This window comes from Cervus elaphus, chromosome 19 (assembly GCF_910594005.1).
Source record: "Cervus elaphus chromosome 19, mCerEla1.1, whole genome shotgun sequence".
In the NCBI taxonomy this organism is placed as follows: domain Eukaryota; kingdom Metazoa; phylum Chordata; class Mammalia; order Artiodactyla; family Cervidae; genus Cervus; species Cervus elaphus.
The window spans coordinates 65,743,187-65,757,963 of record NC_057833.1 but is presented as its reverse complement, the minus strand read 5'-3'; the positions used below and the strand labels follow the sequence as shown (position 1 = coordinate 65,757,963).

The 14,777-nt window shown below is 47.2% G+C and overlaps 1 protein-coding gene across 4 annotated transcripts in view; it reads left to right on the top strand.

The window, feature by feature from the left end:
- BTD (biotinidase) overlaps positions 1-12,738 on the top strand; it is a 42,526-nt gene extending 29,788 nt beyond the window's left edge. For all 4 annotated transcript variants that reach the window (XM_043874338.1, XM_043874337.1, XM_043874339.1 and 1 more), the window contains exons 3-4: positions 1,711-1,860; positions 11,296-12,738. In XM_043874338.1, coding sequence (XP_043730273.1) covers positions 1,711-1,860; positions 11,296-12,468 — 1,323 coding nt within the window. In that variant the 3' untranslated portion in view covers positions 12,469-12,738. The remainder of the gene's footprint in view (positions 1-1,710; positions 1,861-11,295) is intronic.
- Positions 12,739-14,777: the final 2,039 nt, after the last annotated feature.

The following is a 14,777-nucleotide window of genomic DNA, read 5'->3' as shown; positions in this document are numbered from 1 at the left end:
GATACTCAGTATTTTCACTTATAAAGCTTTAGGATTATAAAGCTTTCTTTATAAAGAAATAAGCAGAGTTCCAATCAAAGATTTGTGTACCGCGCTCATCCAGAAGGTGTTTTGAGTACCCTGTATGCAGATGGCCACCACAGCTGTCTCTTTATTATAAAAAGTTGGGAGCAATTCAAATGTCCAGTAACAGGATAAACTGTGGTGTCTTCTTAAAGATTATCGAGCGTCTAACACAAGTGATGTTTCTGAAGGTGTCTTTGTAGCTTTTTTTTTTTTTAAATAATTTTGTTTATTTATTTCTGGCTGGGCTGACTGTCACTGCCGCACACAGCCTGTCTCTCACTGTGCTGAGCAGGCCCGACTCTTCGTTGCGGGTGCGCGGGCTTCTCCTCGGGGTGGCTCTTCTCGTTGCGGAGCGTGGGCTGTAGGCACTCACGTTTCAGCGAGCACTCGGAGCTTGCAGGCTCCAGAGAGCATGGGCTCAGTCATCAGGGTGCTGGGTCTCAGCTGCTCTGCAGCACGGGGAATCGTCCCAGACCAGGGGATTGAACCCTGCATTGGCAGGCGGATTCTTACCCACTGTACCTCCAGGGAAGTCCTGGCATCTTTGTAGTCTTGATGTTCTGTAGTGAGAGCATCAAGACAGAAAACTGTATGTTTATTATTGTCTCAATTATACACACACACACACACACATAGGCAGAGAGGGGAAAAAATGAAATCAGGATGTTAGCAATTCCTATCTTCATGATACAGGCTTATGAATTCTTCCTTTATAATTTCTGTTCCAAATGTTCTACAAGTAAACTTTCATGGGTTTTATATAGCCAGGAAAAAGTATAAGGGTGTGCAGCGCATTCTGGAAATCAGTGACTCAGATCACCTGTTATTCTCGATGACCCGTGCCTGCCCGGCTGCCCTCTGCCACCGTCCGCTGTGGCTGAGGCTCCAGGCTTGGCACCTTCAGCCCAGTAAACGGAGAGCGCCCCCCGCTAAGGGCCCGGCCCTGTCCGCCGGGCTGTCTCAGGTGCCTGCCGGCCCCCTGCGCCGCCCCACGTGTGAAGAGGTCTGTAAGGGGCCCAGGGCTCTAAGCGGAGTCTGCTAACTCCCAGGGAGAGAAACGCAAGTTAGAGCCAAGTCCTGGTTCCTATGCTGAAATCACCTCGACCCGGACCCCCAGCCCAGGGGGGCCCCACCTCGGCTGCGCGTTAGGGTTACCCGGGGCCCTGTAGACAAACTCTGTCCCTGGACCCCGCTGACAGCCCACAGAAGCAGGCTCTTGGGATGGTCCCCCAGGTCAGCCCCAAACAGCCAGTGTGTTTTCAGAAGCTCCCCTGTCTGACGGAGAAGCGCAGTGAAGGCTGAGAAGCCCTGGACTGTTGGTAGCACGTCTGTTGAGCTAGGCATTCAGGGCCTGTCCTAGTTTCCACTCCAGCCCCCAGGGCACCGCCCCCAGCTCCTAAGCCCGCTCCCTCCAGCCAGGCTCACCAGTCCCCTCCAACCCCGACCAGCCCCAGGCACATCCCTGGTTCCGGGAGGACACTGTCTCGGTTCCCTCAGAGCCAGGCCACATGAGCACCCCCACCAAGGCTCAGGTCCCTGGCCCTCCGGTCCCTGGTTCTGAGCAGCTGCAGGAGGGCTGTCGGAGGATGTGGGCTGCTTCCCGGCACCTGCTAACAAGCTGTCCTCTGATGTTCTGACTTACAGGGTGCACAGATCATAGTGTTTCCAGAAGACGGCATCCACGGATTCAACTTTACAAGGACATCCATTTACCCGTTCTTGGACTTCATGCCGTCTCCCCACTCGGTCAGGTGGAACCCGTGCCTGGAGCCCCACCGCTTCAATGACACAGAGGTAAGTGAGGGGCCTGGTCTCCCTCCTAAGGGGGCAGGAGGCGCATGGAGCTAGGCCAGGCCAGGGGCCAGGAGCCAGGACGTGCGGAGTGAGACCGACCGGAGCCCTTCGGTCCCGAAAACCAAGCCCAAGCTCCGGGTGCCCGCAGTTAGAGTATAGCTGCTGCTGTGAGGCCGCTACTCACCTGTGGCTCATTCTGGTTTCAGTCACCAAGGAATGCGTGAATATGTGCTAGAACACAGATCAAACAGAAGTTAAAAAAACGGGGCTTCCCCGTGGCTCAGTGGTCAAGGATCCAGCTGCCAAGGCAGGAGACGCAGGCTCGATCCCCGGTCTAGGACGACCCCACATGCAGCGGAGTGGCTCCGCCCGTGGGCCTGCGCTCCCGGGCCTGCGCTCTCGGGCTACTGCTTCCGAGCCTGCGCTCCCGAGCCCCGGGAACCGTGGCTACCGAAGGCCAAGCCCCCTCGAGCCCCCGCTTCCCAGCAAGAGAAGCCCTCGCTCACCACGGCCAGAGAGGCCTCGCAGGAACAAAGACCTGGCACAACCAAAAATCAATAAATAAAATTATTGTAAAAACTTAATAAAATGAAAGTCCACTTCAGCACCCCCCACCCCCCATCCTACCCTGCATTCTAGAGAAAACCATAAATGATTGGATGTACCTCCAACTATTAATATACTCTTTTCTATGCATCCAGCAGATACTGACGTCATTTTTATTTTAAAAAAGTTTTTTCCTTGATGTACAGTTGATCTCCAGTGTGTTAGTTTCTGCTGTAGAGCAAAGTGGTTCATTTACACACACATTGTTCTTTATGTTCTTTCTCATTCCCGTTTATCACAGGTCATTGATTATGGTTCCCTGTGCTATATATATAGTAGGACCTCGTTTGTCTATTTTATAGATAGTAGTTTGCATTTGCTAACCTCAAACTCCCAATCCATCTCTCCCATAGCCCACACCCCACCTCCCTAGCAGCCGCAAGTCTGCTCTTTATATCTGTGAGTCTGTTTCTATGTCATAGATAAGTTCATTTGTGTCCTATTTTACATTCCCATGTGGTATTTGTCTCTTTCTGACTTACTTCACTTGGTATGATAATCTCTAGGTCTATCCATGTCACTGCAGATGGCATTATTCATTCTTGTTTATGGCTGAGTAACATTCCATTGTGTATGTGCACCACGTCTTTTTATCCTTTCATCTGTGGATAGACATCTAGGTGGCTTCCGTGTCTTGGCTATTGTGAGTAGTGCTGCTGTGAACAGGGGAGTGTGTATCGTTGTGGATTAGTCTTCTCCAGGTGCACGCCCAGGAGTGGGCTTGCTGGGTCATCTGGCTGGGCTGGGTCTTAGTTGCTGTACGCGGGAGCTTTCCTTGCAGCTCAGAGACTCTCTAGCTGCAGCTCGCGGGCTCACGTGTCATGGCAAACCACTGGGCTCAGTTGCTCCATGGCATGTGGAATCCTAGCTCCCCAGCAGGGATCAAACCCGCATTCCCTGCCTTGCAAGGCGTATTCTTAACCACTGAACCACCAGGGAAATCCCTTTAGTTTTTTTGAGGAAGCTCCATGCTGTTTCCCACAGTGGCCATGCCAGTTTACATTCCCCCCCACAGTGTCGGAGAGTTCTTCTTTCTCCATACCCTCTCCAGCACGTGTTGTTTGCAGACTTTTTAATGATGGACATTCTGACCGGAATGAGGCACTGCTTCATTGTAGTTTTGATTTGCATTTCTCTAATAACTAGCAGTGTTGAACATCTTTTCATGTGCCTGTTGGCCATCTGTTACGTGTCTTCTTTGGAGAAATGTCTATTTAGGTCTTCTGGCCATTTTTCAATTGGGTTTTTGTTGTTGCTGTTCCGTTGTATGAGCTGTTTGTATATTTTGGAAATTGAACCATCGTCTGTCACATCATTTGCACTATTTTCTCCTGGTCCGTAGGTTGACTTTTTGTACTGTGTCCTTGGCCGTAGAAAAGCTGTTTGATTAGGTCCCACTTGTTTGATTTTGCTTTTTTCCCTCAGCTTGAGAGACTGACCTAAGACAGCATGGGTACAATTCAGGTCAGAAAATGTTTTGCCTGCATTCTCTTCTAGGAGTTTTATGGTGTCATGTCTTATATTTAAGTCTTTAAGCCATTTTGAGTTATCTTTGTGTATGGTGTGAAGGTCACTGATTTATTTACATGTGGCTGTCTAACTTTCCCAGTACCACCGCTTCCCGAAGAGACTGTCTTTCCTCTGCCGTATATTTTTGCCTCCCTTATTGAAGATTAATTGACCATAGATATGTGGGTTTATTTCTGGGCTCTCTCTTCTGTTCCACTGATTCATGTTTGTTTTTGTGCTAAGACCACACTGTTTTAATTACTGTAGCTTTGTAGTCTTGTCTAAAGTGTGGGAGGGTTATGCCTCCTGCTTTATTCTTTTTCTTCAGTATTGCTTTGACAATTCTGGGGCTTTTATGGTTCTCTATAAATTTTAGGGTTATTTGTCCAAGTTCTGTGAAAAATGTCATGCATAATTTGATGGGGACGACATTAAATCTGTAGATTGCTTTGGATAGTATGGCCATTTTAACAAAATTAATTCTTCCAATCTAAGAGCATGGAATATCTTTCCATTTCTTTAAATCATCTCCAGTTTTCTTTCATAATGTTTTATAATTCTCAATATATGAGTCTTTCCTGACCTCCTCGGTCAGGTTTGTTCCTAAGTATTTTTATTTTATTGAAACAATTTTAAGAGTTTTTTTTTTACATTCCCTTTTTGATAATTTATTTTCAGTGTAGAGAAATGCAACTTATCTCTGTATGTTAATCTTGTGTCCTGCTACCAGACTGAAGTCATTTATCAGTTCTAGTAGTTTTTGTGTGGATCTTTAGGGGTTTTTTAAATATAGTATTGGGCTTCCCTGGTGGATCGGAGGTAAAAAATCTGCCTGCAGGGCAAGAGACCTAGGTTTAATTCCTGGGTCGGGAAGATCCCTGGGAGAAGAGATGGCTACCCACTCCAGTATACAGTATCATGTCATCTGCATATAATGACAGTTTTACCTCTTACCTTCTAATTATGATGCCTTTTTTTTTTCCTTGTCATTGCTGTGACTAGGACTTTCCAATACTATGTTGAATACAAGTGGTGAGAATGGGCATTCTTGTCTTGTTCCAGATTTTAGCAGGAAGGCTTTCAGCTTTTCACCATTGAGTGTTATATTGGCTGTGGGTTTGTCATGAGTAGCTTCTATTATGTTGAGATATGTTCCCTCTCTCTCTCATCTCTACTTTGGTGAGAGTTTTTTTTTTCATGCATGGATGTTGAATTTTATCAAAAGCTCTTTCTGCATCTGTCAAGATGATCGTGTGGTTTTTGTCTCTGGTTGGTGTGATGTATCACATGTTGATTTGCGTACATTGAACCATCCTTGTGACCCTGGGTTGTGACCCTAGGATGAATAGCCCAGTTGTGGTATATGATCTTTTTTATGTGTTGTTGGATTCAGTTTGCTAATATTTTGTTGAGAATTTTTCCATCTGTATTCATCAAAGATGTTGGCCTGTACTTTTCTTTTTTGGTAGCATCTTTGGTTTTAGTATCAGGGTGACGGTGGCTTCCTAGAATGTCTTTGGGAGTGGCCCCTCCTCTTCAGTCTTTCAGAATAACTTGAGGAGGATCAGTATGTTATTTTTTGTGTGTTTGGTAGAATTCCCCAGTGAAACTATCTGGTCCTGGACTTCTGTTTGTAGGAAGTTTATTTGTTTAAATTATAGATTCTATTTCACTTGTTGTGATTGGTCTGTTCAAATTATCTATTTCTTCTAGCTTCAGTTGTGGTGGGCTGTATGTTTCTAGAAACTTGTCCATTTCATCTACATTGTCTAAATTGTTAGCATGTAATTGTTCATAGTATTTTCTCCCGGTCTTTTATATTTCTGTGGTAGCAGTTGTTATCTCTTCTTTTCCTTCTTTTGTTTATTTGGGGTCCTCTCTCTCTCTTTTTTTTTTTTTCATTGAGCCTGGCTAGAGATAGGCTGATTTTGTTCAGCCTTTCAAAAGACCAGCTCTTGGTTTTATTGATTTTTTTTCTATTGTTGTTTTAAGCCTTATTTATTTCCTCTCTCATCTTTATTGTTTCCTTCCTTCTAAATGACTCTAGGGCATATATAAAATTTTATTTATTATTTTTGGCAGTGCTGGGTCCCGTTGCTGTGGGTTTTCTCTAGCTGTCGTGAACAGGGGCGCCTCTCCGATTGCAGTGCACAGGCTTCTCACTGCAGTGACTTCTCTTACTGGGAGCCTGGGCTCTAGGGTGCTCAGCCTTTAGCAGCTGTGGCACGTGGCTCAGTAGCTGCCGTTCCTGGGCTCTGGAGTGCGGCTTGAAAGTTGTGGCCCGCAGGTCCAGTTGCCGCACGGATGTGGGATCCTCTCTGAACCGGGGGTGGAACCGTGTCTCCTGCCCTGGCAGGTGAGCTCCCCGTCGCTGAGCCCCCAGGGAGCCTCTGACTTTAGGTGTGGCTTGTTCTTTTTCTCATTCTTTTAGGTGATGGGTTAGATTGTTTATTTGAGCTTTTTCTTGTTTTTTGAGGAAGGCCTGTATCACTATGAACTTCCCTCTAAGGACTGCTTTTGCTGCATCCCATAGGTTTTGTATGGTTGTGTTTTCATTGTCATTTGCTTCAAGGTATTTTTAAAATTCTTCTTTGATTTCATAATTGACTGACCCTTTGGTTTTTGATAGCATGTTGTTTAGTCTCCATGTAACCATTTTTTTTTTTTTTTTTCCATGTAACCATTTTTTTTTTCTCATTTCTTTTTCTGTAGTTCAGTTCTAATTTCATGCCATTGTGGTCAGAAAAGATGCTTGAAATGATTTATGGCTTCTTACATTTCTTGAGGCTTACTTTGTGCCCTAGTGATGTAGTCAATTCTAGAGAATGTTCAATGTGCACTTGAAAAGAATGTGTTTTTTGTTTTTTTTTTTTAATGTAAGGACCTGAAAATATCAATTAAGTTTAACTGTTCTATTGTATCATTTAGGATCTCTGTGCCTTATTGATTTTCTGCCTGGAAGATCTGTCATTGATGTGAGTGAGGTGTTAGTATCCTACTACTGTTGTATTCCTGTCAATTTCTCGCTTTATGTCTGCACTTGTTTCATGTATTAAACATTTGGGTGATTCTATATTGGGTGCATACATATAGACAAGTGTAATAGCCTCTTCTTGTACTGATTGTTTTATCACTATATAGTGTCCTTCTTTATCTTTCTTTATGGTCCTTGTTTTAAAATCTATTTTGTCTGCTGTGAATATTGTGACCCTCATATTCTTGTCATTTCCATATGCATAAAATATATTTTTCCATCCCCTCAGTTTTTTTTTTTTTAACTTATCTTTATTTGGCTGTGCTGGGTCTTAGTTACAGCATGCAGGATATAGTTCCCTGACCAGGGATCGAACCTGGGGCCCCTGCATTGGGAGCGAGGAGTCTTAGCCACTGGACCACCAGGCAAGTCCCCACCTCCCCCACTTTCAGTCTGTATATGTCCTTCGTCCTAAAGTGAGTCTCTAGTAGGCAGCATATTATAAGCATTTTTTTTTTAAACCCAATCTGCCACTCTTTCTTTTGATTGGAGCATTTAGTCCATTGACATTTAAGATAATTACTGATAGATATGTATTCATTGCCATTGTAGACTTTGTTTTCTAGTTGACTTTTTAATTTCTTTTTTGTTCCTTTTTCTTCTTCTTTTTGTAATTTGATGATTTTCTTTTTGTATTATACTTATGTTCTCTTTTTGTTTTTCTGTGAATCTGTTGTATGTTTTTGATTTGTGGTCACCCTGTTTTTCAAGTATGTTAACCCCTTCCTACATCTACTTGCATTAGACTTATAGTCACATAGGCTGAAACACATTCAGAGGAAAAAAATCTACTTTTTCTTACTCTCTTCCTCAACATTTTATGATTTTCATGTTCTCTTTTACATCTTCATGTTTATTCTTTTGCTGTTCATTGCCTTCACAAAATTTTTGATTTTTTAAAAAAATCTGTATAATAGTTTACTGAAGTGATTTACTTTCCAGTTGTGATTTGCTCTTTTCCATAGATTCTTGCTTCTTTTCTATCTAGAGAAGACCTTTCAATATTTCCTTTAGGGTAGGTTTAGTATTGCTGTATTCTCTTAGTTTTTTGCTTGTCTGAGAAATTCTTTATCTCTCCTTCTATTCTAAATGATAATCCTCCTGGGTAGGCTATCCTGTGAAAAGTGAAAGTGAAAGTCGCTCAGTCATGTCTGACTCTTTGCGACCCCATGGACTGTAGCCCACCAGGCTTCTCCATCCATCGGATTTTCCAGGCCAGAATACTGGAGTGGGTAGCCTGTCCCTTGTCCAGGAGATCTTCCCAACCCAGGGATCGAACCCCGGTGTCCTGCATTGCAGGCAGACGCTTTACCCTCTGAGCCACCAGGGAAGCCCATTTCTGTAGAGAAATCAGCTGATAGCCTTAGGGTGTTCCCTTGTAATTAATTCTGTTTTTCTCTTGCTGCCTTAAGAATCCTCTGTCTAACTTTTGTCATTTTAATTATAGAATGTCTTGGTGTAGGTCTGTTTCAGTTCACCTTGTTTGGGACTCTCTCTGCTTCCTATATCTGGATATTTGTTTCTTTCTTTCGTTTTGGGAAGTTTTCAGCCATAATTTCTTCAAAGAAATCTTTGACCCATTTTGTCTTTCTTCCCCTTCTGGAATCTCTATTATGTTTAGATTGGCACCCTTTATCCTATCCTATGTGCACATGTGTGCTAAGTCGCTTCAGGCGTGTCTGACTCTTTGCAATTCTGTGGGCTCTGGCTCTCCAGGCTCCTCTGTCCATAGGATTCTCCAGGCAGGAGTACTGGAGTGGGTTGCCATGCCCTTCTCCATGGAATCTTCTCAACCAGGGATCAAACCCATGGTTCTTGTGTCTCCTGCATTGCCCTTGACCACTAATGCCGCCTGGGAAGCCCATACTATCCCATAGTCTCTAACATTGCTTTCATTTTTTTTTCTTTTTATTTGACTTTCTGTCTGCCCTTCTGATTGAGTGACTTCCATTATTCTATCTTCCAGGTATTTATTCATTCTTCTGCATTATTTAATCTGCTATTCATTGCCTTTAGCTCAGCTTTTGTCTGGGCAAGTGAGTTTTCTAATTTTTCTTGGCTTCTCTTTGTAGTTTCTAGTTCCTTTTAATGGTAATCTGCATTTTTATCAATGGTTCTTCTTAATTCCTTCAGTATTTTCATTATCTCCTTCTTGAATCCAGTGTATATTTGACTGATGAGGTCTGTTTCATCGTTTGTTCTTTCAGGGGAGTTCTCTTGATCTTTGAATTGGGAGTGGTTCCTCTGCTGTGTTTCACTTATATTTCTCTTACTCTGTGAGTTTAGGAGAAACAGTGGTCTACTGTGGTCTTGGAGGTCTAGTCTAGCTTTATGTGCTGGCATTCCTGGGTACCCTGTGTGGGTTTAGTATTTTGGTGTGAAGGCTGTCTTTAGTATAGATGTCTGCTGCTCTTTCCTCGGTCTATATTGGTCATTATCCCCTGGATAGGAGGTGTCGTGGTGACCAGAGCCTGCGCTGGATGTGGAGCAGGGCCTCCTCTTTGCTCAGTGGTTGTCACTGCCCACTGGGGCCCAGATCTGCTCCCGCACTGTTGGAGCAGAAGCCCCCAGACCCGTTTCTGAGCTGGGGTGCGAGGGAGCCGGGGAGCTGAGGTGGGGTTGGAGCACCCCTGCTGGGAGAGGAGCCACTAAGTGTTCCTCCGCCAGCGCCGTGCTGCCCCGAGCTTGCTGTCAGACAAGCGTACAGAGCCTTTGGGTCTGGGCACTGCTCTCGGTCGCTTCTCAACCACGGGAACACGGGCAGCCTGCCCTGGTTCCCTCGGGGGGCGTTCTCACAAGGCCAGCGCAGCTTCGCTGAAGTTGGGCATCCCGAGCACAGTAGTCGCACCCCTGGATCTGCGGTGGTCCCCATGTGCACGTCCCCACAGCACACAGCTAACCCTAACCCTAACCCTAAGGCCGGACCTGTCCCAGGCCCGGGAGCTGCCCCCTGGGATGTCCCAGGGCACGGAGCTTACAGAGTGGGCAGTGGTGGGGTGACCCCGCACAGTGGCGGGGAGGGCTCGATTCCTGCCTCTGCACGGGGGCAGCCCACGGGTGCTCCCCCAGAGCTCGCAGAGGTAGTGCTGTCATCAGCACCCATGGAGAAAGAGGCCGCTGTGGTGGACCCACCCCTCTGTTCAGGCCGTGTGTGTTAACAGTGGGGTTTTGATGGCGGTGCAAGCCCGCCATGAGCGTGCCAAGACTGAGGCTCCCACAGCAGGCCCACTGTCGCCTTGCACGCTAGCTAACAAAGGCTCCTCACTTCTGTGGCGGGCCCGGGCTTCTTCCGCATACACCCCTGCCCGCTCACCGTGCTCCAGCCCCTCAGGCTGTCTGCGTGCAGCCCACCGCAGCCCTGCCCCTCGGGCTGTCCCCGGAAGCCTGAGTTTCAGCACCCAGCACCACTGCAGCCCTCGGTGGACGCGTGTCTCTGGCCCAGGGTGGCAGTTCGGACTGTCCCTGCAGGCCTCTCTGCCCTGTCTGCCGCGGGCTGGTGGCTGGACTCCCCTCTGAGCCCCTGCAGCTCCCTTCTGTCTTGGACTGAGCTCCCCGCCGGTGAAGGGGCTTCCCAGGGCGTGGGAACCTTTCCTCTTTCTCAGCTACTTCTCAGGGGTGCAAGTCCCATTCCAATTCCCACCCCCACTTTTTTTTTCCTTTCGTCCTACCCAGTGTGTGGCGATTTCTCTTACGATTTTGGGTGTTTGAGATGGTCTGCCAGCATGCAGCGGGTATTCTGTGAGAATTATTGCAGATGGGGGTGTGTTCTGACATGTATGGGGGAGGAGGTGAGTTGCACATCCGCCTGTTCTGCCACATTGATTGGAGCCCCACCCCCCTCCCCGGGATAAACACTTTTAAAATAATTTCTTAAAGAGCACTGTGTTTTTCCTTTAAAGGATTTTATTGCAACTTTGCATCCCCAGTAATAGCACATGAGTGCCTGTTTGCCCATCCTTTGGTCAGTGAGAGATAGAATAGTCTTTTTAATTTTTGCCAGTCTTATGGAGGTGAGAAATGAGACCTCATTATCATATTAATTTGTATGTCCTTACTGCTAAAGAGACTGAGCATCTCCTCAGGTGTTTGTTGGCCATTTGTATTTGTTCATCTGTAACCCACCTGTTCATATTCTCTGCGTGCTTTCGGTGGTGGTTACTTTTTTTCTTATTGATTTATGATAGCTGTTTATATATTATGGACATAATACAGGTACTATTCTAAAATTATAAGAAGAAGGCATGGTTTAAAACTGCCTTTATTTACACTTTTATTTCCCCCTGTAGGTCCTCGAGCGCCTGAGTTGCATGGCTATGAAGGGAGAGATGTTCCTGGTGGCCAATCTTGGGACAAAGCAGCCTTGTCATAGCAGTGACCCAGGGTGCCCGAGTGACGGTAGATACCAGTTTAACACGAACGTTGTGTTCAGCAGTAATGGAACCCTGGTTGACCGCTACCGCAAACATAACCTCTATTTTGAGGCAGCGTTTGATACCCCTCTAGAGGTGGATCACATAATCTTCGACACCCCCTTCGCTGGCAAGGTCGGCGTCTTCACTTGCTTTGACATACTGTTCTTTGACCCTGCTGTCAGGCTCCTCAGAGACTCAGACGTGAAGCACGTTGTGTATCCGACTGCCTGGATGAACCAGCTCCCACTCTTGGCAGCCATCCAGATTCAGAGAGGTTTCGCCATTGCCTTTGGCATCAACTTTCTGGCTGCGAACATCCACCACCCATCTCTGGGGATGACAGGAAGTGGCATACACACCGCTCTGAAGTCCTTTTGGCACCACAACATGGAAAGCCCTGAAGGTCACCTCATAATCGCTGAGGTAGCCAGAAATCCACTGGGTCTCGTCAGTACGGGGAACGCCACAGAGAAAACAGACCCATCCCATAGGAAGTTCTTGGAACTCTTGGCAGGGGATCCCTACTCTGAGAAGGATGCCCAGGACGTCCATTGTGATGGAGCCCACAAATCAACTACCAGCGCCTCTCCCACGTTTAACTCTGAGATGATGTATGACAACTTCACCCTGGTTCCCGTGTGGGGACGGGAAGGCCACCTCCGCGTCTGTGCAAACGGCCTGTGCTGCCATTTGCTTTACCAGAGGCCCACCGTGTCCCAGGAGCTGTACGCCCTGGGGGTCTTCGATGGTCTTCACACGGTGCATGGCACCTACTATGTCCAAGTTTGTGCGCTGGTCAAGTGTGGGGGTCTTGGCTTTGACACGTGTGGGCAGGAGATCACAGAGGCCACGGGGATGTTTGAGTTTCACCTGTGGGGCAACTTCAGTACTTCTTATATCTTTCCAATGCTTCTGACCTCAGGGATGACCCTGGAAACCCCTGACCAGCTGGGCTGGGAGAGTGATCATTATTTCCTGAAGAAGAGGGGACTGTCCTCTGGGCTGGTGACGGCAGCTCTCTATGGGCGGTTGTATGAGAAGGACTAGGGGGTGTGGAAACTGCCCCCCACACACACACACTGGCACAGGCTGAAGCTCACAGCACTGGGACCACCTCTTTGCCCCAGAGCCCATCTGGGAGGAGGTAGGGAGATGGTGCACTAGGGTCTTTCCCTCTTAGGTGGAAATTAGTGAGATATTTTCTGGTATTTTATACTCTTGTTTCTATTTTTCAAGCCATTTCTTCCTCCAGCAGATCTTTCATCACACAATTGTTTTTAAGAGCTCAAACAAAAATAAACGTCAGTTTAAATTTTACATGTCCAGAAGACGGTTACTTTTGTGTGTTGTGTGTGTTTCTTCTTGTTGTTGATCAAGTGACACCCAGGATATACGGGTATTTCACAAGCCTCAAACATTATCAAGGGTAAGAACACTCAAAGCAAAAGCCATCTTAGAATGGCTGCGGTGGGGACTTTTCCCTGCCTGTGGCCAGAATTCGGACCGATCACGCCAGAGCCACCAGCGGCCTCAGCAATGTGGAGCCTGAGGCAGCTTTTATTTTTTTTTTTTTTCCCTTTCTTTTTTTTTTTTTATTAGTTGGAGGCTAATGACTTCACACTGAGGCAGCTTTTAAAAGCAGGGGGAAGCTTTTCTCAAATCTGCCTTTCTGCCAGTGATCGGAATGTGTCAGGCAGGCCTCAGCACAACTGGGGAGAAAGAGGGCCGTGCCCCGGAGAGAGAGAGGCTGGAAAAAGTGCCGAAGAGAGGGCAGCAGCGGGAACAGATGAGTAATAGGATTCCTGGGCACAGCATGTCTCATCCAGGGATTCCAGGCACGTCGGTAAATCACGCTGGCTCTGGGCAAGCGCCTTCTGGCTGCCTGGCTCTGAGTGATGGAGTGATGCTGTGAACTCACCCCCGGTCCATGGCAGGGCCTTCTCCTTGCAGACGGGTGGCCGGAGCGGCCTGGGGCTGGCGCACGCAGACTCTATCCACTCACAGGATAGGTGTCTTTGGAGAGCCCACCACAGACAGAGCAGGACCTCCCACGGAGTGAACTGCAGATGCAAGATCGTACTCAGTGAAGACAGTCTTCAGGCCCCTGGTGTCACTATTCCTTGTGTCCAACATTTCCAAGTTGTTTTGACTCTATGCCTAGTATTATCTCAGATCACTTTTAAAGCAGAAAATGGATAGCTTTTTTTTTTTTTTAAAGAAAATGTATAGTTAGCTGTCTGTGATTTGCCTCTTCAATGTATAGCTAGTTTCATCTCCATTATAAATTAAGTGTTTTAAAGCAGTATGTGCATATATATATATATAATATATAATTGTTATTATAATTATGCAAAGTAAAAAATGAGATTCTTTCCCTGTCTCCCACAGTGTGGCCTTCCGGACCCTTCTCTGGCTCTCAGGCAGGATAATAAAGGGCACAGATCCAGGAGTCAGGCTGACGGTTGCTTCCTTGGCCTCCTGGTTTACGCTTCCCCACGCAGACCTCGCCTATTTATTTGACCCTTGTTGCGCCCGTTTTCTTATTCGTGGAATGTGTGTTGACTCACTCACATGGGAAAGAAGCGAAGACCCACTGACTCACTGCCTGCTTGCAAAGGCCTGGAATGAGTCAGGCCGGCCTTCAGGGAATTTGCAGACGCAAGTCAGGATTCCTAAGGAAACCCGGGAGGTCCCCCTGGAACGGAACGGGGACCTCTCCCACCAGATGCGGGCGCAGACCCGGGAGGGGTGAGCTGGCGGCGCCACGCGGCTCCGGATGTGGCCACGGCCGCCGCCCCAGGGAAGCAGAAATCATCTCAGAAATGCACATCTTGCTTCCTGCCAAGATGATTCAGATCAGCCCGAGAGAGAGAGGCCAGAGGCGTGGTGCAGCTCCTTCAACAGTAGACGTTTCTGAGGCACCTGCTGGATGCACCTTCTGCTCCCGTGAGCAGAGCACCGAGAACTTTCCCCGAGCTGCTATCTGCTGAGGATTCAGAACTAACTGCAAACAGCAGAAACCAGGGGGGACTTCCACGATGAAAAGTAGTTGCCAGATGGCAGAGCGGAGTGGAGGGTAGCGGAAACGAGCAGAATAAATCATGTTCAAGATAAAAAAGAAAAAAATGCACTCATGACTCATGCCCGTGACATGCTTTTGTCAGCTGCGATCCTGAAACTCAGGAAGCAAACGGTGATCTGGACCACAGCAGAGAGAGGGACGCCCCGTGTACTTTTGGCGGAATCGGGCTTGGGGGAAGTGGCCGGTCCGTGCGGTTTCTGATGGAGGTGCAGCTGGGCCTGTCTGCCGTTTTCCTCCAAGAGGAAGTGAGAGGCAGCAATGAGCTGAAGAAGTC